Here is a 23,877-nt window from a genome sequence, read left to right on the forward strand (position 1 = left end):
GTCATAGCCAAATTTCAACCTTAATGAGCCAAAAATGTTTATTTATGTATTAAATGACATAGCCTGTCATAACTGAGTCACAACTAAAACAGCCAATAAGACTAAGCAAATAAATAACTGGTTGGATGGATGGATGGATGGATGGATGGATGGATGGATTGAAAGCTACTGAAGCTGAAAAATGCTACCTTAGATCAACAATTGATTTTTAAAATGTACATTAAAGTTTGTTGCAAAATCAGAACCAGAAGCACAAACAGATGACTGATTTAACTGGATTCAATAACTGCTTTATAAACATAATTTATATATATATATTCTGCTCAAAATAATAAAGGGAACACTTAAACGACAGAATATAACTTCTGTGAAATCAAACTGTCCACCTAGGAATCAACATTGAGTGATTGACAATCAATTTCATTTTGTTGTCAGCACATTCAACTTTGTACAGAGCAAAGTATTCAATGAGAATATTTCATTCATTCAGATCTAGGATGTGTTATTTGAATACCCCCTTTATTTTTTTTGAGCAGTGTATATATGTGTGTGTTTTTGTAGATTTTCACAGGTGTAGGTATGTAAGTCTAGTATATTTGGGTCTTTTCCCATGTAAGGTTGATAGACTCCTGGTGAGATTTTGACATTTTGACATATATACACAACGTATTTTTCCTGATAATGAAAAGGTATTTACAATACCACAAGTAGAATTCTTCTTCAATCATTTACAGCAGCGTTTCCCAACCGGTGTGCCGCGGCACAGTAGTGTGCCGCGAGACACGGTCAGGTGTGCCGCAGGAAGCTCCAGGTGGGCGGGGCACTGCCAGTGCCGGACCGCCAGTGCCTCCAACCTGGAGCTCCCACTCGCAACTGTCCCCCGGCTACTCCCCGATGCAGCTGTTTCCGGCTGGGCCACGGCTCCCTTTACTTCAAGCCTTCTTTCCCAGCTTTTTTGGCCGGAATAACCCCCTTTCTCCAAGGCAGCGACTTAGCCGGGCTGTGTTGAATGCTTGCAGAATTAAAGTGAGTTTAATCGGGGCTTCAGTCAGCGGCCCTTCCTTGACGCTACCTGTGAAGGGGCATTGAAGCTCCCCCTAACTCGAAGTCCTCCGTTCTGGTCTCCGGGGCATGAGGGGGGGGACTCGGGTATTTACTGAGGGAAGATAGTCGCGCCAGACGCGGGCAAGCGAAAAAGGAGGGAAGGTCGCCAAGCGGAGGTGAGGCTCCTCCACAGACGGCGGAGTTTTAACTCTTGCGCGCCCTTTGGGGGGGCGGGGGCGGGAGGGAGAAAAACGGGGCTCGGAGAGAGAGAGCCTGAGGAGACCCGGCGTCGGCCAGTTGACTCCGGGACGGCAGAGCCTCTCCTCTTTTTTTTCCCTGCGGGAGTCAGCCGGAAACGGTGCCTCTGGCCAAACGCGCCCCTGGCTTCTCTGCCCTGCCCCATTGCCCGTCCGATCCGCCCACTCTCCTCCTCCTCCTCCTCCACCGCCTCCTGTATTGGGGCGTGATCCGCCCCCTCTCCTTCGCTGCCGGAGAGAGAATGGAGGGCGCCGTTGTCTTCGCCTCCGCCCGCCGGCTCCCCTCGCCCTCCCAGACGTCCCCAGCGCCCGGCCGCGCGCCGCCTCCCATTAGCCCGGCCGACCTTTCCCTGCTGCCGTTTTCATGGCGCTCGCTCGCTTCTCCGGTCAGCAAAGCCATCTGCCCAGGAAAGCGCCGCGCCGCGCTTGCTGGCCGGAAAAGCGAGCAATCCGGGAGTCCGGGACTGTGTGGCTTTGCGCCATGAAGAGAAAACGGCAGCAGGGAAAGGTCAGCCGGGCTAACGGGAGGCGGCGCGTGGCCAGGCGCTGGGAACGTCTGGGAGGGCGAGGAGGCTGATGGTTGCTGTTGCCTCTTAGCTGCAGAGCCGGCGGGCGGAGGCGAAGACAACGGCGCCCTCCATTCTCTCTCCAGCTCTCTCTCTCTCTCTTTCTTTTTCTCTCTGTTGCCGGCATGGTGAACGACAGAGAGAGAGAGAGAAAAAGGAGGGGAGAGAGAATGAGAGAAAGAGAGAAAGAGAAAGAGAGGGAAAGAAAGCAAGAGAGAGAAAGAGAGGGGGGAAGGAGGGAGAGGGAAAGACATGGAGGGAGGGAAGGAGGGAGAGAGAAAGAGCAAAAAAGAGGAAGAAAGAAAGAGGGATGGAGAGAGAGAAAGAAGGGAAGGAAGAGAGAGAAAGGGAGGGAGAAATAGAGTGAAATGGAGGAAGAGATTTTTTTTGTCCAAACTTTTCTTTAGCCCCGCCCCCCACCCCCCCTTCAGTGTTCCCCAGAATTTTGAAAATATGAATAATGTGCCGCGGCTCAAAAAAGGTTGGGAAACACTGATTTACAGGCAGCAGAGAACAGTTAGTTTCATTTCAGCAGAGTTCAGAGTTGGAAGAGTACAGAGTGGAAAGTACAGAGTGCAAACTGAGCCACACCCAGCCTTAAGCCTAAGTTTCAGTTTTGATTCTTTGCACAGACTCAGAAGTCTTCAAAGCTCCTGTTGGCTGATTTAGTTGCTATGCCTATTCATTGGGTGACCTTGTTATCACTGGCTCTCCCAGTTCATGAATATCTTAACAATTTATTGGGGATCTTTAATCACTGAAATAATGTTAGGAGGATTCTGTGTCGCTGATTTTGAACAGTTCTGGCTGATGGGGTGCAAAATAGTGGATTTGAGAAGTCCTCTGTCTTGTAGAGGAAGAGTGGCATAAAAATATAACATGATTCTTCAATATAATCTATCCACTGTTGACCTCTCCCAATTCCTAAGAGGTCAGTAAGGGGCATGCATAAATGCACTAGAGTGCCTTCCGTCCCCTGTCTTAATGTTTCTCTTTTATTAGTATCATGTATTATTATATCTTTGTATACCACCAATATGTACTTGAAAAAACAAGTTAACAAACAAATAAATAAACAATTAAACAAACAAATAAATAAACACTTTTTATATCTGTTGTGGTTGGCTCTGGCCAAGCTTCTGCCCCAAGGAATGTGGAGGTGGATAGAGGGGAAACATCAATATGTCATAGGCCTGTTTTATTGCTGACAGAGTCAGGTAGTGCAGTTTCCTTGGACGAAGAAGAAGGTGGGGGTGACTTGGAAGAGGGGGGCTTGGCACTTAGCCCAGGAAGCCAATCAGTCGATTCGGATGAGGTAGTGTTAGACCCACGCATACACAGAATTATGCATAGAAGAGACCAATTGAAGAAATATTACAGGAGATAAGAGAGGCCACATGTGTTTGGGTGGGGCTCCAGCAATTAGAACTGCTGATATAAATAGTAGCGTGCTGGCTTGGCCGTTGTGGAAGATTATCTGATCATTGTTTCTTCAGGACCATGCCTTGCTGTTTCCAGACTTTGTTGATTTTTCACGACTTTGAAACCAAAGCAGAGTAAAGTGTGTGTGTTTCACTTCGTGGAAGAAGGAGGGCTGTGACGTTCCTTCACAGCTGCTAGCTAAGTACTTAAGGACTGATTAAGGGGATTGTACAGACTACCAGGTTGTTTTGGGACGAGTGCTCTTTGTAATACAAAAAGGGTGCTTTGTTTCTTTTGAATTTTTGTCATAAAGAACATTGTTTTTGAACTTTCAAGTGTGTGTGTGTCTGTCTGAAATTTGTACCCTTGAATTTTCGGGAGACTCATACCATAGAGCCCAACAGAACAATGTCTACAAAGATTCTCAATCACCCAAATCATGGTTATCACAAAGGTGCTTTTTACAAAAGACAACTGGCTTTCTTGGTTTTTTTCCCTTTTGAAAAGCTTTTTCTCCTCATTGAAGAAACTTCTTCAATTCTGAAGAACTAGAATAGAATAGAATAGAATTCTTTATTGGCCAAGTGTGATGGGACATACAAGAAATTGGTCTTTGGCGCATGTGATCTGAGTGCAGATAAATAGATGTTCTGTCGGGCTCTCTGGTAGACTCCTCCCACAAATTCACAGGTACAAATTTCAGGCACACACACATTTGAAAATTCAAAACAATGCTCTTTATAATGAAAATTCATTTAACCTAAGCCCTCTTTTGGTATAACAAAGAGCACTTGTCTCCAAACAAACTGGTAATTTGTACAAGTCCCTTATCAGTTCTGTGATACTTAGCTTGCAGCTGTGAGGCAATTCACACTTTGCCCTGGTTTAGTTTCAAAGCGGGGGAAAAATCAGCACACAAAAGGTCAAAGTCAGTAAAGCAGTCACGAAGCACAATGATCAGATAATCCTCCACAATGGCCAAACCCACAGGCTGCTATTTATAGCAGCCTCACTAATTACCACAGCCCCACCCAACCACAAGTGGCCTCATTTTCTTTGATAATAATCTCTCAGTTGTTGCTGCCTATGCATCGCTCTCCACATGTGTGGCTGTATCATTAACTCTTGTTCTGAATCCAAGGAGGAGCTAGATAATTGATCTCCTTCTGAGCTGTCTGCCACACTCTCCTCCTCCCTGTCACTCATGTCTTTTTGGTCAGAGGAGCCTTCATCATCAGATTCCACCGGGGGCAAAACAGTCCTGCAGCATGTGGATGTCTCCCCCACATCCACAGTCCTTGGGGCAGGAGCTGGGCCAGAGCTAACCACAACAAATAGAAAAGATACTTTCATCAAGAATCATGAGGTACAGTGTTCCCTCGATTTTCGCGGGTTCGAACTTCGCGGAACGTCTATACCACAGTTTTTCAAAAATATTAATTAAAAAATACTTCACAGTTTTTTCCCCTATACCACGGTTTTTCCCGCCCGATGACGTCATATGTCATTGCCAAACTTTCATCTGCCTTTTAAAAACATTTTTTTTAATAAACTTTAATAAATAAACATAGTGAGTAATAATCTAAATGGTTGCTAAGGGAATGGGAAATTGTAATTTAGGGGTTTAAAGTGTTAAGGGAAGGCTTGGGATACTGTTCATAGCCAAAAATAGTGTATTTACTTCCGCATCTCTACTTTGCGGAAATTCGACTTTCGCGGGCAGTCTTGGAACGCATCCCCCGCGAAAATCGAGGGAACACTGTACAACGCTTAATGATAGTCTGGGTACAAATAAGCAATTCAATCACATTAGGAAAGAGTCAATATAAATTGTAAGAATACAAGCAACAAAATTATAGTCATTAGTGGGAAGAGATGGGAACAATGAGAGTCTTCGGAGAGGGGCGGCATACAAATCCAAATAATAAATAATAAATAAAAACAATGAGAAGATTAATAGTAATGCAGACTTAGGAAATAGTTTGACGGAGTTGAGGGAATTATTTGTTTAGCAGAGTAATGGGACTCGGGGAAAAACTGTTCTCGTGTCTAGTTGTTCTGTTCTGCAGTGCTCTACAGCATCGTTTAACCCTATTAAAATGATTTAAAATGATTTTCTTCTTGTTTTCTCAGTTCAGTTTCGTGTTGTCTCTCTGAATAAGGATTTACTTCCAGTAAACACAAAGGTAAGTTCCAACCAGGCAGCAAATTTTTCAAGATTGTTGTTCAATTCATGAGAATATTTTGGGATTATGTAAATGGAGGCACTTCCCTTGAAGTTTTGTTAATCGGTAACCTCGGTGTTAAAGTTCTGTTTATCCAGTGCAGCCTCAGAAGCAGAATCCAAGTTTCATCTCCAATGAAATGGGGTCTTTGAATCATTTTGGGCAAGTTGTGGTAGATATGGTCTGTCTCAGCCTCCCTTAGTTTGATTCCTTCCAGATGAGTTGGGGCTACATTTCCCAGGACTCTATTCTATTCTAAGATTATAATCTTGGAATTTTGAAAAGTAGCAGATTTGAGAATACTTCCACTTAGATTAGGGGTAAGGATTTATGATTGTGGACTTCAACTCCTAGAATTCCTAAGCCAGCATGGTTAATGATGATCCCTTTATGATTGTGGACTTCAACTCCCAGAATTCCTAAGCCAGCATGGTTAATGATGATCCCTTTATGATTGTGGACTTCAACTCCCAGAATTCCTAAGCCAGCATGGTTAATGATGATCCCTTTATGATTGTGGACTTCAACTCCCAGAATTTCTAAGCCAGCATGGGGAATGATGATCCCTTTATGATTGTGGACTTCAATTCCCAGAACTCCTAAGCCAGCATAGGGAACAATGGTCCCTTTATGACTTGTGGACTTCACATCCCAGAATTCCTAAGCCAGCATGGTTAATGATGATCCCTTTATGATTGTGGACTTCAACTCCCAGAATTCCTAAGCCAGCATGGGGGACAATGGCTCCTTTATGACTTGTGGACTTCAAGTCCCAGAATTACGTCTGGGTGATTGAAGTCTCTCTCCTTTCCACATGTGCCAATGAATGTGCATTAAAAGGGCAGCATGTCCATTGCGCAATTATAACTACACAAGTTTGACTTTTCTGATCCCCGCTCACCCAGTGAATGCAGGCAGAGCAACCTGTTTGAAGATGAAAGCTCCTTCCTTGCAGAATCTAAAGGAGACCTCCTATCATGAATGGTCCTCGTGGATAACCAATGTTTTTTCAGATATTTCCAAATGTGGGGGGTGGGATGAGATTGTGTCATTGGGTGCACCCATCTGTGATTGAGGAAAGGAAGGACCTGAGGTGCTGCAAAGTCCCTGAGGGGAACGATGTCCCAGAGGGACTTAGAGTGCCCCAGCCAAGGGGGGTCACTCATGAACGCCAATCCTAGAAAGAAGACTTGGACACATTTCTCTCTGGGTGATGTGACACACTATTGAGCTGTGCACCTCCTTTTATTGGGAGCATATGCAAATGGGAATGATTACACGTACATGTCAAGTGATATACAAACATCCAATAACTTAACTCTAAAACATGACACAACTTTCAAGTCCTTCCTCTCTCCATATGGCACGTAACTAATTTCCACTGAGCAAATGTCTCTCATGGCCAATTTCCTGGGACCCTTTGTTGTTTAACACAGCTATCTCCTGTTTACCACAAAGCAAGGTCTTTTATCACAGCCTTTGTCCTGTTTACCCCAGGCAATGTAAATTGCATCCTTTGATCACACAGTTCTCATCCTGTTGATGCAAACTTGTTATCCGAGGAGAGTTGTTGAACCGTTTTATGGCCAGTCATTTCCTTAAGCAGATTTCGCCAGAAGTGCAAACTTATCTTATGTGACTTTTATGTGCAGTCCTGTCCTGGCTAAATGGAATCAAAGTGTATAAGGCATTTATGCTAGAAGTACAGATATTAAATCCTATCCTAACACTTATGCTACATCGGGCAGCTACAAGGACCCACATATTGTCCCTTATAGGCAGGGGTGGTATTCAGATACTTTCCCTACTGGATCAGAAATATGAGCACATGTGGCTTCCATCCATGCACGGGACTTCAAAATGTGCCTAAATAGGAACTCTACTATCGGTTTGCCTGAACCTGTCCAAACTGGCTTATGGACCTTGGATGTCTGTTCCCAAGACCTACTTAGTAGCCATGGGCATATTCTCCTTGGTAATGTGAGATCACGTCACCAAGAAGTTAAGGAAGGGGTCAAGATTTGTCTTCAAGTAAGCTCTAATGCAGTGTTTCCGGACCTTGTGGACTTCAATTCCCAGGATGCTTAGCCATGGCCATGGTGGCTGAGGAATTCTGGAAGTTGAAGTTGAATTTGGGGAATTCTGGGAGTTGAAGTTCATTGCACTTGAACGTCACGGGTACGCAAATCAACATCGTCATTCACTTTCAATTCAATTTATTAGATTTGTATGCCGCCCCTCTCCGAAGACTCGGGGCGGCTCGCAACAATAATAAAAACAATATTCCATCGAAAACAAATCTAATATTAAAAATCTAATAAATTGAATTGAATCGTCATTCACTTAAAATGTGGCTGGGTTGAAAAATTCTGCTCCAATTCATTTCTGCATTTTGATTTTGTTTTAAATGTGTTTCCTTCTGCAGATCCCCTTGATCTACATCGAGGTAAGTAACGAAGACTTACTGCCACGTAATTGTTAACATGTTAATTAATAACGGGACCCTCCAACCAGGTCACTTTTCCAATGACCTGAACTTTAACTCCATTATCAGTCCCGCGGGGTCATCGAGGTCACGATGACACCCACGTCTGTGCAAATGAAGCCCCGCCCCCTTTTCCTGTGGTTTATTTGCACAAGTCAATAAAGTCTTGCTGTGTTGTAAGAGGAGAAATAAAATGAGGATAACCCTCTCTGTACAACTCCATACAGCTTCAGTGGCATATATAGAATAGAGTAGAGTAGAGTAGAGTAGAGTAGAGTAGAGTAGAGTAGAGTAGAGTAGAGTAGAGTAGAATAGAATAGAATAGAATAGAATAGAATAGAATTCTTTATTGGCCAAGTGTGATGGGACACACAAGAAATTGGTCTTTGGTGCATATGCTCTCAGTGTACATAAATAGAAAAGATACTTTCGTCAAGAATCATGAGGTACAACACTTAATGATAGTCTGGGTACAAATAAGCCATTCAATCACATTAGGAAAGAGTCAATATAAATTGTAAGAATACAAGCAACAAGTTTATTTTATTTATTTTACTTATTTATTAATTGGATTTATATGCCACCCCTCTCCGAGGAAGTTACAGACATACAGTCATGAGTGGGAGGAGATGGGTGATAGGAACGATGAAAAGACTAATACTGATAGTAATGCAGCCTTAGTGAATAGTTTGGCATGCGAACCAAAACAGGTTCGTCACCACTGGTATAGGGTTTCCTGCCTGAGTGGGTGTTGTAGTAGAAGACCTCCAAGGTTTCTCTTCTCTTCTCTTCTCTTCTCTTCTCTTCTCTTCTCTTCTCTTCCCTTCCCTTCCCTTCCCTTCCCTTCCCTCCTCTCCTCTCCTCCCCTCTCCTCTTCCCTTCCTTTCCCTTCTCTTCAATTCTACACTGAGAACTACAATGCAGATAGAACATAAGGAGAGAGATACATCCGCTCATGGCCTCCCTTATATAGACAGCTTCTTAAAGTGGTCCTAACCTTGTTGACTCATCCTCAGTCTTGAAGGGACAATGACCCTGCTGACCCATCCTCATTGCATCAGCATTTACAGCAACTGGTCAGCATTTAAATCTTCATTACTCTGACACTCTTCTTTCCTCTTCCTCTTCTTGCAATGGGTCACCAAGACCCATTCCAGCTCTGCTATTCTACATTCTGCTAGCTAAATTACCTGGGAGATCCTCCTAAGAATCCCATCAGTTCCCTCTGTTAATTGGAACTGGTGGGAAGGGACTCTTGTTTTCATATGCCATCTGAGATTCTAAACTACAGTATATAACAAGCAGGAAGAGGGAGATTGTGATCCCCTTATATAGAATGCTGGTGAGACCCCATTTGGAATACCGTGTGCAGTTCTGGAGACCTCACCTACAAAAAGATATTGATAAAATTGAAGGGGTCCAAAGACGGGCTACAAGAATGGTGGAAGGTCTTAAGTATAAAACGTATCAGGAAAGACTTAATGAACTCAATCTGTATAGTCTGGAGGACAGAAGGAAAAGGGGAGACATGATTGAAACATTTAAATATGTCAAAGGGTTAAATAAGATCCAGAAGGGAAGTGTTTTTAATAGGAAAGTGAACACAAGAACAAGGGGACACAATCTGAAGTTAGTTGGGGGAAACATCAAAAGCAACGTGAGAAAATATTATTTTACTGAAAGAGTAGTGGATCCTTGGAACAAACTTCCAGCAGACGTGGTTGGTAAATCCACAGTAACTGAATTTAAACATGCCTGGGATAAACATAGATCCATCCTAAGATAAAAATACAGGAAATAGTATAAGGGCAGAGTAGATGGACCATGAGGTCTTTTTCTGCCGTCAGTCTTCTATGTTTCTATATTGAGGGAGAAATGCCTTGGGCAGATCTATTCTATAGAAATTCTATAGGAAGACGAGGGAGCACAAGTGGTTGAATCCACTGACAAGTTCTATATTATTATTATTATTATTATTATTATTATTATTATTATTATTATTCATTATTATTATTTATTAGATTTGTATGCTGCTCCTCTCCGAAGACTTGGAGTGGCTCACAACAATAAAACACAGTACAAATCCAATTATTAAAAACAATTTAATATAAAAACAATCATACATCCCAAACATACCATGCATAAAACGGAAACGACCCAAGGGAATCAATTTCCCCATGCCTGACGGCAGAGGTGGGTTTTAAGGAGTTTGCGAAAGGCAAGGAGGGTGGGGGCAATCCTGATCTCCGGGGGGAGTTGATTCCAGAGGCCCGGGGCCGCCACAGGGAAGACTCTTCCCCTGGGCCCCGCCAGACGACATTGTTTCGTCGACGGGACCCGGAGAAGGTCGACTCTGTGGGACCTAATCGGCCACTGGGATTAATGCGGCAGAAGGCGGTCCCGTATAAGCTACTCTTAGGAGACTTTTCATTTCTGAAAGAGATGTCATTCATTAACTTGAGGGAACTATGCTCTAAGGCCAGGTTGTGGGCAACTAACGCCTCTTCATGACCTGTGGACTTCAATTCCCAGAATTCCTGAGCTAGCCTTGCTTGGCCCACAAGCTTTTCAAAAGGGGGCCTGGTTGCCCACCCCCTGCTCAAAGTTCATCTTTGTTTTATTGCAATCGTCAAGCCACCGAGGCCTTGAAAACTCTTGCAACAGGCTCCCCAAACTGGATATTGTCCATGGTCACTACATTTCTATTTTCCTGGACTCTGCTCTGCTCGGGGTGGGTTTATTCAAAGGGAGGAGGAGATTTGGAGAAGATTCACTTATGCCAGAGGTGGGAAATGATGGCCCCTTTTATGACTTGTGGATTTTAACTCCCAGAATTCCTGAGCCAGCATGTCTGTCTCAGGAATTCTGAGAGTTGAAGTCCACAAGTCACAAAATAGAATAGAATAGAACAGAATAGAAAAGTTGGACGGCTGCTCACTTTTGGGGTCTGGCGTGCATACTGCCCTATATATTATTATTATTATTATTATTATTATTATTATTATTATTATTATTATTAATTATATTTGTATGCCGCCCCTCTCCGAAGACTCGGGGTGGCTCACAATAGTAATAAAAAACAGTATAACAATGGAACAAATCTAATAATAAAAATTATATAAAAAGCCCCAACAATTAAAAACCATACAGCACATACATACCAAACATAAAATATAAGAAAGCCTGGGGGAGATGTCTTAGTTCCCCCATGCCTGGCGATATAGGTGGGTCTTGAGTAACTTGTGAAAGACAAGGAGGGTGGGGGCCATTCTAATCTTTGGAGGGAGTTGATTCCAGAGGGCCAGGGCCACCACAGAGAAGGCTCTTCCCCTGGGGCCTGCCAAATGACATTATTTGGTCGACGGGACTCAGACCAGGCCAACTTCTCTGCGGAGAGGGGCGGCATACAAATCTAATTAATAAATAATAAATAATAATAATAAACTCTGTTGGACCTTATCGGCTGCTGGGATTCGTGCGGTAGAAGGCGGTTCCGGAGGTATTCTGATCCAATGCCATGTCGGGCATTAAAGGTCATTACCAACACTTTGAATTGTGACTGGAAACCGATCGGCAGCCAGTGCAGGCCATGGAGTGTTGTAGAAACGTGGGCGAATCTGGGAAGCCCCATGATAGCTCTCGCGGCCGCATTCTGCACGATCCAAAGTTTCCGAACACTTTTCAAAGGTAGCCCCATGTAGAGAGCGTTGCAGTAATCGAACCTTGAGGTGATGAGGACATGAGCGACTGTGAGCAATGACTCCCTGTCCAAATAGGGCCGCAACTGATGCACCAGGCGAACCTGGGCAAACGCCCTTCTCGCCACAGCCGAAAGATGGTGTTCCAATGTTAGCTGTGGATCGAGGAGGACGCCCAAGTTGCGGACCCTCTCTGAAGGGGTCAATAATTCCCCCCTCCAGGGTAATGGACAGACAAATGGAATTGTCCTTGGGAGGCAAAACCCACATCCACTCCGTCTTGTCTGGGTTGAGTTTGAGCTTGTTGACACCCATCCAGACCCCAACAGCCTCCAGGCACCGACACATCACTTCCAATTTGAGACAAATGGTTGTCCAATCTCTTCTTTAAAACTTCCAGTGTTGGAGTATTCCCAACCACTGGAGGTTAGTTGTTCCATTGATTAATTGTTCTGTCGGGAAAGTTCTCCTTAATTTAGGTTGCTTCTCTCCTTGATTAGTTTCCACCCATTGCTTCTTGTTACATCCCCAGGTGCTTTGGGGAATAGGTTGACTCCCTCTTCTTTGTGGCAACCCCTGAGATATTGGAACACTGCTATCATGTCTCCCCTGGCCCTTCTTTTTATACCCAATTTCAGCAACCGTTCTTTATATGTTTTAGCCTCCAGTCAGTCCCCTAATCATCTTTGTTGCTCTTTTCTGCAATCTTTCTAGACCAGTGTTTTTCAACCAGTGTGCCGTGGCACACTAGTGTACCGCGAGACATGATCAGGTGTGCCGCGAAGAAGGAAGCTCAGGTTCCGGTCTTACAACTTTTTGCTGAGAGAGAGAGTGAAAGTGTGAGAGAGAGAGAGAAAGAGAGAGAGAAAGAGAGAGAAAGACAGCAGGAGAGAGAAAGAAAAGAGAAAGAGAGAAAGCAAGAGTGAGAGAGAAAGAAAGCAAGAGAGAGAGAGAGAGAAAAGGAAAAGAAGGGAGAGAGAGAGAAATGAGCAAAAAGGGGAGGAAAAAAGAGAAATGAGAAAATGATTGAGACAGAGAATGAGAAGAAAGACAGAGAAACAAAAGAGAGAGAGAAGTGACTCTTCATTTAAAGCATATGATAAAAAGCACCCAAAGAATAAGAGAGAAAACCCCCCCAGCCCTCACCTGTTTTTGGAAATGGTTCAAGAGTGTGTATACACACACACACACACACACACACAAGGGTGGGGAGGAGACGGGGATAAAAAGAGAGAGGAGAGTGTCTTGGGGTGTCATTTTGTGTCATTTTGGTTGGTGGTGTGCCCCAGGATTTTGTAAATGTAAAAAATGTGCCGCGGCTCAAAAAAGGTTGAAAATCACTGTTCTAGACCACAGTCTCAACACCTTTTTTACATTGTGGGATGTAATAGGTCTTGTTGGACATACAATTCAGAGACAGTGAGTTTGAATTTGAAAATGACCAAGGCTGTAGAAACAAGACGAAACATATTTTAAGAGTGTCGAAACTCTGCCAAGCTAGGTTATTTGTATGTCATAGCAAAACGTGGACACTGGCTCACGAAAATTAGATTTTAGGCCAACAGTTGCAAAACCGTTTAATCAGCTTTTCGTTCATTAAATCATTTGAAAAGATTTCTGCAATATTTGATCTGCTGCTGATGCCCTATTTTAACGTGGCTGCTGATACCTCAGATACCTTATCTATGAGCTATCTTGAGCAAAGAGGATTTTTTTTAAAAAAATGATGAGAACAAACAGAAAAGCAAAATGGCATTAAATATTAACCATAAAGGCCACATAGCCGAAAGGTCAAATTTAACATTTGGGGACATAGACAAGATTAGAAACATAGAAACATAGAAGTCTGACGGCAGAAAAAGACCTCATGGTCCATCTAGTCTGCCCTTATACTATTTTCTGTATTTTATCTTAGGATGGATATATGTTTATCCCAGGCATGTTTAAATTCAGTTATTGTGGATTTATCTACCACGTCTGCTGGAAGTTTGTTCCAAGGATCTACTACTCTTTCAGTAAAAAAATATTTTCTCACATTGCTTTTGATCTTTCCCCCAACTAACTTCAGATTGTGTCCCCTTGTTCTTGTGTTCACTTTCCTATTAAAAACACGTCCCTCCTGAACCTTATTTAACCCTTTAATATATTTAAATGTTTTGATCATGTCCTCCCTTTTCCTTCTGTCCTCCAGACTATACAGATTGAGTTCATTAAGTCTTTCCTGATATGTTTTATGCTTAAGACCTTGCACCATTCTTGTAGCCCATCTTTGGACCCGTTCAATTTTGTCAATATCTTTTTGTAGGTGAGGTCTCCAGAACTGAACACATTAAAGTAACTTTAAACAAAACCTTGAACGAACGGGCAAAATGTCCTGTCCAAAATGCCTAGCAGAGCACCTAGAAAGGGTAATAACAATAATAATAATAATAATAACAACAACAACAACAACAACAGCAGCAGCAGCAGCAGCAATAACAACAACAACAGAGTTGGAAGGGACCTTGGAGGTCTTCCACTCTAACCCCCTGTTTAGGCAGAAAACCCTACACTACTTCAGACAGATGGTTATCTAACACTATCTTTAAAATTTCCAGTGTTGGCGCATTCACAACTTCTGGAGGAAGCTGTTCCACTGATTAACTGTTCTGACTGTTAGAAAATCTCTCCTTAGTTCTAAATTAGAGTGGTACCTCGGTTCTCGACCACAATCCGTTCTAGAAGTGTGGTCAAGAACCGATTTGGTCGAGAACCAAATTAATTTATCCCATAGGAAATAATGGAAATGGATTTAATTGGTTCCCAGCCAATTGACTTGCTGGGAACCAATTAAATCTACAGTATTTCCTCTATTTCCTATGGGATAAAGATCTGAGGGGACGGGATGAGAGGGAATGGGAGTCGGAACGCCCCTCCTGGCCGCCCCCTTAATAGCCTCCCAGTCTCTATCGTCTAACTGCTCCATGCTGCAGGAAGGATAGGGCTGGCTGTAATACCGGCAGCTTCGGGGGGCTACTTTCCTCAGCGGTTCAGTTGGTTACCTCCAAGCAGCTGCACCAACTTTTTCTTTCCCGGCGGCAGCGGTTCCGGTGGCTTCCCTTCATCACGTGACGTTCCTGACGCTGCTGCTGCTTCTCGAAGGGAAGCCGCCGGAGCCACCGCCGCCGGGAAAGAAAAAGTTGGTGCAGCTGCTTGGAGGTAACCAACTGAACCACTGAGGAAAGGAGCCCCCCGAAGCTGCCGGTATTGCAGCCAGCCCTTCCCTTCCTGCAGCTTGGAGCAGCTACAAGGTAGAGACTGGGCGGCTGTTAAGAGGGCGGCCAGGAGGGGCGTGTCGGGATTCCGACTCCCATTCCCTCTCACCTCGTCCCCTCAGATTTTACATTTCGGATAGTAAACAAAATTTTCTGTTCAGTATCCGAATTTTGTTCGGATACTGAAGCAAATTTTTGCAGAAAATTTTGTTTGGTATCCGAAATGTACGAACACCAAGGCGTTCGAGAACCGAGGTACCACTGTACTTCTCTACTTATTTAGTTTCCATAGTAACATAGAAGATTGACGGCAGAAAAAGACCTTCTGGTCCACCCTGTGCTATTTCCTGTATGTTATCTTAGGATGGATATATGTTTATCCCAGGCATGTTTAAATTCAGTTACTGTGGAGTTACCAACCACTTCTGCTGGAAGTTTGTTCCAAGCATCTGTGACTCTTTCAGTAAAACAATATTTTCTCACGTTGCTTCTGATCCACCCATTGCTTCTTGTTCCACCCTCTGGTGTAACCAGGGTTACAGGTTTTGGATTATTTGAAATTAACAACAGCAAAACTGCTTCCTTATTATTTATGTCCCTGCTTTATCTGGAATTGTAGGACCCCAAGGGAAACCGGTTGTTCCACTGGAAAAATGTAGAACTGAGTGGGGGTCTGGCCCAGCTTGAATTTCCCCTCTCTTCCGAGCCCGCCTACGGCGACTACAAAGTGGTGATTCAGAAGGATTCTGGAGAAGCCAGCGTCAGCAGGAACACTGAACTTGCCTTCACGGTGAACCAATACGGTAAGATGGAGTGAATGTCTCAGCACCCAATTGTCCACTTGTCCAAATGAGATGGAACGGTGGTTTGTTGGATTGTATCTTTTACTGCAGTGATTTTCAGGAAAAGACATGTTGTAAATGATGGACAAGTTAGGAGTGGGGAATCGAGTTGTCTATTTAGATCAGGGGTCTCGAAAACTGGTAACTTTAGGACTTGTGGTCTTTAACTCTCAGAATTCCCCAGCCAAGCTCTTTCCTTCCTTCCTTCCTTCCTTCCTTCCTTCCTTCCTTCCTTCCTTCCTTCCCTCCCAAAACTCATTGCTGAAAGTAAGTCCTTTCTTCCTAAAAGTCATTGCTGAAACTAATTGCTTCCTTCCTTCCATCCTTCCTTCCACCCCAAAATTCATTGTCGAAACTCCTTCCTTCCTTCCTTCCTTCCTTCCTTCCTTCCTTCCTTCCCTGCTGAAAATCACTCCTCCCTCCTTCCCTCTTTCCCTTCTTTTCTTTAGCTGCCCATCTCAATCAATGACTTTGGACATCTTACAATCTCCAAATTAAGCTGCCTCTTTGTTCCACGGCTGTGGGAAGGAGGCCACAATGAAGCAGTCGTGTGTTCTGATTCTCCACCTCCCTTTTCTTCCTTTTTAAAAATCCTGACCTTACCTCATCCTTCCTTGCAGTGTTGCCCAAGTTTGAGGTTTCGGTCGGGTCTGAGTCAACCCTAACAATTCTGGACCACGAACTGAAAGTCTCCATCTGCGGCAAGTAAGTGGCAATGATCTGGCTTCCTTTTTTTCTTTTTCTTATTCAAAGTTTTTTTTTTTAAAGTTTTTTATTTATGTATAAACAATAGACAATAAAAAATGGACAATTAATCTACAACTAAACAATACATAATACAACCAATCAATTTGAAGACAAGCATGTAATATACATCCCCTCCCCTCCTGTGGCTGACTCGTCGACAGTCTCCTTTTATATTCTTAGCGGTATTGAAACCATTGGTTTTAATTATAACATATAATTCATAGTTTATAATACTAGGTTTTAAATTATTACTCTATAACTTGTAAAAATATATTATATTGAGAACAACAAAAAAAGAAAGATTATATTTAATTCTTTAGCATGTTTTGATTTAGTATATTTCTTTGTCACGCAGCCCAACTAGTAGTTGGGTTTTTTTATTCAACTATGTGTAAAAGTCTTTCCAAATCTGGAAATATTTTGAGTTTTCTTGTTCTTTTAGCTCTGATGTTAGTTTGTCTGCTTCCGCACAGTCCAAGATTTTTTTAATTAAATTCCGTTCGTTCGGCATTGCTTCATTTTTCCAAAATTGGGCTATAGAATAGAATAGAATAGAATTTTTATTGGCCAAGTGTGATTGGACACACAAGGAATTTGTCTTGGTGCATATGCTCTCAGCGTACATAAAATAAAATATATATTTGTCAAGAATCATGCGGTACAACACTTAATGATTGTCATAGGGGTCAAATAAGCAATGGAGAAGCAATATTAATAAAAATCTTAGGATATAAGCAAGAAATTATTATTGTTGCTGTTATTAGGTATTGAGTCAAATAATATTGTTCCCTTTTCATCTTTTTTTCAATAATACCAAGCAAAAATATTTCCGGTTTCATTTCTAATTTAATGTCGATTATTTCTTTTATCCATTTTTGAGGTTTGTGCCAAATTCCCTTAACTAGTGTACAGGTCCACCACATGTGGAAATAAGGACCCTGTTTCTCTCCACATTTCCAACAGTTGGGTTTAAGGTTAGCGTACATTTTGGCTAGCCTTGTTGGGGGGCATCTGCCACCTGTAGAACATTTTGTTTGTGTTTTATTCAAAGGGGTTTTTTTGTGTGTGTGTGTCTGACATTTTTCACATTCACCATTTCTTTACCTGTGTCTCCTTCTGTACTAGCCATGATCATGTTTCTGCGAACAATGATCTTTTATTCAGTAGAAACCAGCTTTTGTTATTTATTTATTGACTTATTTACAGTGATACCTCATCTTACAAACGCCTTGTCATACAAACTTTTCGAGATACAAACCCAGGGTTTAAGATTTTTTTGCCTCTTCTTACAAACTATTTTCACCTTACAAACCCACTGCCGCCTCTGGAATGCCCCGCCTCCAGACTTCTGTTGCCAGCGAAGCACCCATTTTTGTGCTGCTGGGATTCCCCTGATGCTCCCCTCTATGGGAAACCCCCCCTCCAGACTTCCGTGTTTTTGTGATGCTGCAGGGGAATCCCAGCAGCGCAAAAACAGGTGCTTCGCTGGCAACGGAAGTCTGGAGGTGGGGTTTCCCATGGAGGGGAGCCTCAGGGAAATCCCAGCAACGTAAAAATGGGCACTTCGGCTGGCAAAAGGGGTGAATTTTGGGCTTGCACGCATTAATCACTTTTCCATTGATTCCTATGGAAAACATTGTTTCGTCTTACAAACTTTTCACCTTAAGAACCTCGTCCCGGAACCAATTAAGTTTGTAAGACAAGGTATCACTGTATTTTTAAATTTATTTATCTCGGAAGACTCGGTTCGGAGAAGGGCGGCATATAAATCCAATTAATTGCTCTCTTCCAGCAAAAAAAGTCCAACTGATAAATAAAAAACAAAAAACGTCCATCTAAGACAATTGATTCGTTTAATGACCACCACACACAAATACACACACACACACACATATATATGTGATATTTTGTCGAATCACCCTGGTATATTGAAGGAACGTCACAGCTCCTTTTTGCCTCTCAGCCCCATCAGGGCCCATATTTCAAGGCAGATAAGTTTTTTTTTATAGCCGACAACTATAATCTGTTGTGGTTGACTCTGGCCCAGCTCCTGCCCCAGGGAATGTGGCGGAGGAGGCAGGGGAAACGTCAACATGTCCTAGGCCTGTTTTGTTGCTGGCAGAGTCAGGGAGTGCAGTTTCCTTAGACGAAGGAGAAGGTGGGGATGACTTGGAAGAGGGGGGCTTGGCACACAGCCCAGGAAGCCAATCACCATTATCTTCAGTCGATTCGGATGACAAAGTGTTAGACCCACGCAGGCGCAGACTTATGCATCGAAGAGACCAATTGAGGAAATATTACAGGAGATAAGAGAGGCCACCTGTGTTTGGGTTGGGCTCCAGTAATTAGAGCTGCTGCTATAAATAGCAGCATGCTAGTTTGGCCGTTGTGGAAGATTATCTGATCGCGGCTCTTCAGGATCGTGCCTTGCTGTGTGTGAACTTTGTTTGTGGATTTTTCACGCTTTTGACACCAAAGCAGAGTAAAGTGTGTGTTTCACTTTGTGGGAAGAAGGAGGGCTGTGACGTTTCTTCACAGCTACTAGCTAAGTACTTAAGGACTGATTAAGGGACTTGTACAGCCAACAAGGTTGTTTTGGGGAAGAGTGCTCTTTGCAATACAAAAAGGGTGCTTGGTTTCTTTTGAATTTTGTGATAAAGGACATTGTTTTGAATTTTCAAACGTGTGTGTGTCTGAAATTTGTACCTGTGAATTTTCGGGAGGCTTCTACCAGAGAGCCCGGCAGAACATAATTTATAGGTGTAACATATTTTTGCTGATAATGAAAAGGAAGGGAGCTCTGTTTTGAGTTGTATCCTCTGTTATACATGTAATTCTTGACTTAGAAACAGTTCATTTAGTGACCATTCAAATTTACCAAAGAACTGAACCGTTTTATCACAGTTACGGCCTTTGCTGGGGTCACATGATCAAAATCTGATTCACATCCCGCAAGTAATCTGGCATTGGATCTGATTAATTGCAGGACTGCCTCCTGCTGCATGAGTCCCAGCGACTGGTTAGGTCCCACACAGTTGGCCTTCTCCAGGCCCTGTCAACTAGACAATGTCACTCTTCCTAGGGGAAGAGCCTTCTCTGTGGGGGCCCTGGCCCTCTGGAATCAGTTCCCCCCAGAGATTCGTACTGCCCCCACCTTCCTCGCCTTCAGCAAGAGTCTCAGGGCTCACCTATGACGCCAGACTTGGGGCCACTAGACTCTACCCCCGGCCAATGAGTGTGATTTATGTATGTTGTTGAATGGGAATGAGTGATTTTTAATATTACTAGGGTTTTTAAAGTAATTACAGTGGTACCTCGACTTAGGAACTTCATTCGTTCCGTGACGAGGTTCGTAAGGTGAAAAGTTTGTAAGATGAAACAATGGAACAGGAATCAATGTAAAAGCGAATAATGCGTGCAAGCCCAAAACTCACCTCTTTTTCCTTATGCCACTGGGAATCCCCGCCTCTGGACTTATGTTGCCAGCCGAAGCGCCCGTTTTTGCACTGCTGTGATTCCCCTGAGGCTCCCCTCCATAGGAAACCCCACCTCTGGACTTCTATGTTCTTGCAATGCTGCGATTCCCCTGAGGTTCCCCTCGCTGGGAAACCCCACCTCTGGACTTCCATGTTTCTGCGATCCTGCGATTTTCCTGAGGCTCCTCTCGTTGGGATTCAAAGCAGTGCTGGCAAAAATGAAGGAAATCCCAGTGAGGGGAGCCTCAGGGAAATCCCAGCAGTGCAAAAACAGGTGCTTTGCTGGCAACGGAAGTCCGGAGATGGGATTTCCCAGTGAGGGGAGCCTAAGGGGAATCCCAGCAGCGCCAAAATGAGCGTTTCGCTGGCAACGGAAGTCCAGAGGTGGAATTTCCCAGCGAGGGGAGCCTTCGGCTGGCAACGGAAGTCCAGAGTCGGGGCATCTCAGTGGCGGCAGCTTGGGTTCATAAGGTGAAAATAGTTTGGAAGAAGAGGCAAAAAATCTTAAATACCCAGTTCGTATCACGAAAAGTTTGTTAGATGAGGCGATTGTAAGATGAGGTACCACTGTGTTTAAATTAATTGGATTTCAGATATTTATATTGTATTTTGTTTTTTAATATGTTGTAGAGTCTAGTGGCCCCGAGTCCTCGGAGAGGGGCAGCATGTAAATCCAATAAATAAATGAATAAATAAATAATAACATTCAGTTGCTTAGCAACTGATTTGTATTTATGATGGGTTGCAGAGTCCCAGCCTCATGTGATCTCCTTTTTGTGACCTTCTGGCCACTTAAGTCAATGATTTATTTAACAACCATGTGTCTACCTTATCCACTTGCAGTGGTTCACTTAACAAATGAGGCAAGAAAGGTCGTAAAGTGAGGCAAACAGAGGTCATAAGTCGAGGACTACTTGTACTATGGTTGCAGTAATTAGATTTCCTTTCCCCCCACCCTTTTCCTCATTAGCCAGGGTGCTGTTTGGCCAATCATCTTACTTTTTTCTAATGTTCTGCCTGTTTCTCGTCACAGGTACACCTATGGGAAGCCAGTTCCTGGTTCAGTCAGACTCAGGGTTTGCCGGAGATATTCCTATGGCAGAAATGTGTGTTACGGTGAAGAATCCAAAGCCATCTGTGATGAGTTCAATGGAAAGGTGAGTCCAGTGGTGAAATCTATGTGGATGCTGTCAAGACAATGTCCTCAAAAGGGGCTAAGAGCAACCCAGCCGTGTGGGGTCACTCACGAACGTGAATCCTAGAAAGAAATCTTGGACACATTGTCTCTCTTGGTGAAGTGACATGGTGTAGAGCCATGTACCCCTTTTTATTTGGGAACATAAGGAAATGGGGATAATTACACATACATGTCAAGTGATACATCCAATAACATAACTTCAAACGTATCTTTTGAGTTCTTCCTTTTCCCATAGATATCAAGAAACAATTTCCTAGAAACCCTTCCTAAGAGCAGATGTTTCTCACACCTAATTTCTCTGAAGCCTTCTGCCTTATCTCAACTAATCTTCCTTAATCACCCTGTCGTCCAGTGTATGCTTCAGGCAATGTAAATCTCCCCCTTTGATCCTATAACGTCCTGTCCGGAGTGGCGAAAACTTTGTTTATTGTGGGATGTTTATTGAGCCCTTTTGTTTCCCTGTTGTAATTGCCAGGAATGCAGATTAGGCAAGCTTAGTGCCCTCTTGTCCTGGATATAGAATATGGGGAAGCAGAGTATTTTTATGCTAGAGGTCCAGATATATAAATCATATTCTAACATTTATGCTATACTGCAACAAATCTACTTAACACATTTTTCGGAGTGTAAGAGGCACCTTTTCCCCTCCTAAAAGAGGATGAAAATTTGGGTGCGTCTTATCTGAGGATGAAAATTTGGGTGCATCTTATCTGAGGATGAAAATTTGGGTGCGTCTTATCTAAGTTGAAGCGGAGACCCCGTGACTAGAGTTTGTAAAGATTCCTCAACTGTTGGAGTACACAAAATCAGGGACGAAACTTGTCTAAAGGGAATGCACAGAGCAATGTTGTTCAACCTCCGCAACTTGTGATGTGTGGGCTTCAACTCCCAGAATCCCCCAGCCAGCAACTTCATCAGGTTTAGTCCAGAGGTGTCAAACTCGATTTCATTGAGGCCTTATCAGGGTTGTGATTGGCCTTAAGAAGGTGATTGACCTTAACCACTGCAGCTAGACTAACCTTCGCGCAATGGTGGAAAAATGGAGATATACCCCCAAAAGATGCAATAGTAAAGAAAATCAAATACTGTGCAGAGATGACTAAGTTAACCATGGCAGTCAGAAATGAAACTGAGTTTGAATGTGTGTAATTTTAGAAGAGCTGTGTGCACGTGTGTGTGTGTGTACATACACGTACAGTTTATATACTAGATAATGTATATTTTTGTGTGCCTGTGTGAATGTATACATATGGTATGTATACATAAAATTAAATAGTATATTTTGGATGTTCAGTAATAGTAAATAGATAGGGAAATTATATCTCTTTGAGACGAGGAGAGACCAGGCACCCTAACCCTAACCCTAACCCTTGATGCGAGTGAGGTCACCTTTAAGCCAGTCACATGATCTTTAAGCCACCCCCGGTCACATGATCTTCAAGCCACTCCGACCTGGTAACATGGCTGGCAAGCAACACCCACAAAATGAGCCACTCCCACAGCATGGTAGCAAAAATTTTTGCAGCCCTTCACTGCCCCTGCCATAGTCTGAAAATGTAAGCCAAGGATGAAGTTGAATCCCAAAGTTCTCCGTTGTTCTCCAGCGGACTTTTAGTAGATCATCTGGGCCAAGTTGCAGGCCACGAATGGTCCCAGAAGACAGCCTGAGAAAGTTTACCCTAGGAAAACTCTTGAGGAAAACAGGATGAATAAAGAGAACTGGCGACGACAACTTGCTACTCTTTGATTTCCTATGCAGACAGACATTCGCGGCTGCTCCTCTCATCTGGTGGATCTGAAAATATTCCAGTTGAAGCGAAGTGGACTTCAAATGGATATCAATTTGGAGGGCATCATCACAGAAGAGGGGACAGGTAAACCGTGTGAGGAAGGTGAAGGGTAGCTTGGTTGGAGGTGGCTTCTTTGAATGCAGCTTCAATCTTCAGCTCCTCCTCTAAAGCGGTGTTTCGTTTTACAAAAACTCGGCGGTTTTAAAATGGGCAGATGTCAATCTCCAAGAATTCCCCAGCTGTTCACCCAAAATCCAGACATCTTAAAGTCACCACGTTGGAAAGATACTTGCTGTGGAGAAAAGTAAAACTCAAATGATAAAATAGTCATGTACAGTGTTCCCTCGATTTTCGCGGGTTTGAACTTTGCGAATAGCCTATACCACGGGGGCAGGGAGGTGCAGCAGTAGGAGGAAAGGGAGCCGCGGCCGCCCCTGCCTCCCCATGGTGCCTCCAGCCAAACGCACCCCTGGCTTCTCCGCCCTGCCCCTCGCTCGCCTGATCCGCCCCCTCTCCTCCTCCACCGCCTCCTGCCTTGGGGCGCGATCCACCCCTCTCCTCCTCCGCCGCCTCCTGCCTTGGGGCAAGCAATACGGGAGTCCGGGACTGTGTGGCTTTGCGCCATGAAGAGAAAACGGCCGACTTTTCCCTGCTGCCGGAGCCATTTTCTCTTCATGGTGCAAAGCCACACAGTCCTGGACTCCTGGATCGCAAGCTTCTCCAGTCGGCAAAGCCATCTTCCCAGGAAAGCGCCACGCATTGAAAAAGCGCGATGCTTTTCCGGGCAGCCGGCTTGCTGGCCGGAGAAGCGAGCGATCCGGGAGTCCGGGACTGTGTGGCTTTGCTCCATGAAGAGAAAACGGCTCCAGCAGC

The 23,877-nt window shown here is 43.7% G+C and overlaps 1 protein-coding gene across 1 annotated transcript in view; it reads left to right on the top strand.

Annotated features, from left to right (window-relative positions):
- Positions 1-23,877, top strand: part of LOC139159799 (alpha-2-macroglobulin-like) — a 114,966-nt gene that overhangs the window by 20,090 nt on the left and 70,999 nt on the right. The window contains exons 4-9 of the mRNA XM_070737189.1: positions 5,423-5,475; positions 7,940-7,960; positions 15,571-15,754; positions 16,414-16,498; positions 21,050-21,173; positions 22,974-23,088. Of these exons, the coding sequence (XP_070593290.1) occupies positions 5,423-5,475; positions 7,940-7,960; positions 15,571-15,754; positions 16,414-16,498; positions 21,050-21,173; positions 22,974-23,088 (582 nt within the window). The remainder of the gene's footprint in view (positions 1-5,422; positions 5,476-7,939; positions 7,961-15,570; positions 15,755-16,413; positions 16,499-21,049; positions 21,174-22,973; positions 23,089-23,877) is intronic.

Source organism: Erythrolamprus reginae, chromosome 2, assembly GCF_031021105.1.
Source record: "Erythrolamprus reginae isolate rEryReg1 chromosome 2, rEryReg1.hap1, whole genome shotgun sequence".
NCBI classification, from domain to species: domain Eukaryota; kingdom Metazoa; phylum Chordata; class Lepidosauria; order Squamata; family Dipsadidae; genus Erythrolamprus; species Erythrolamprus reginae.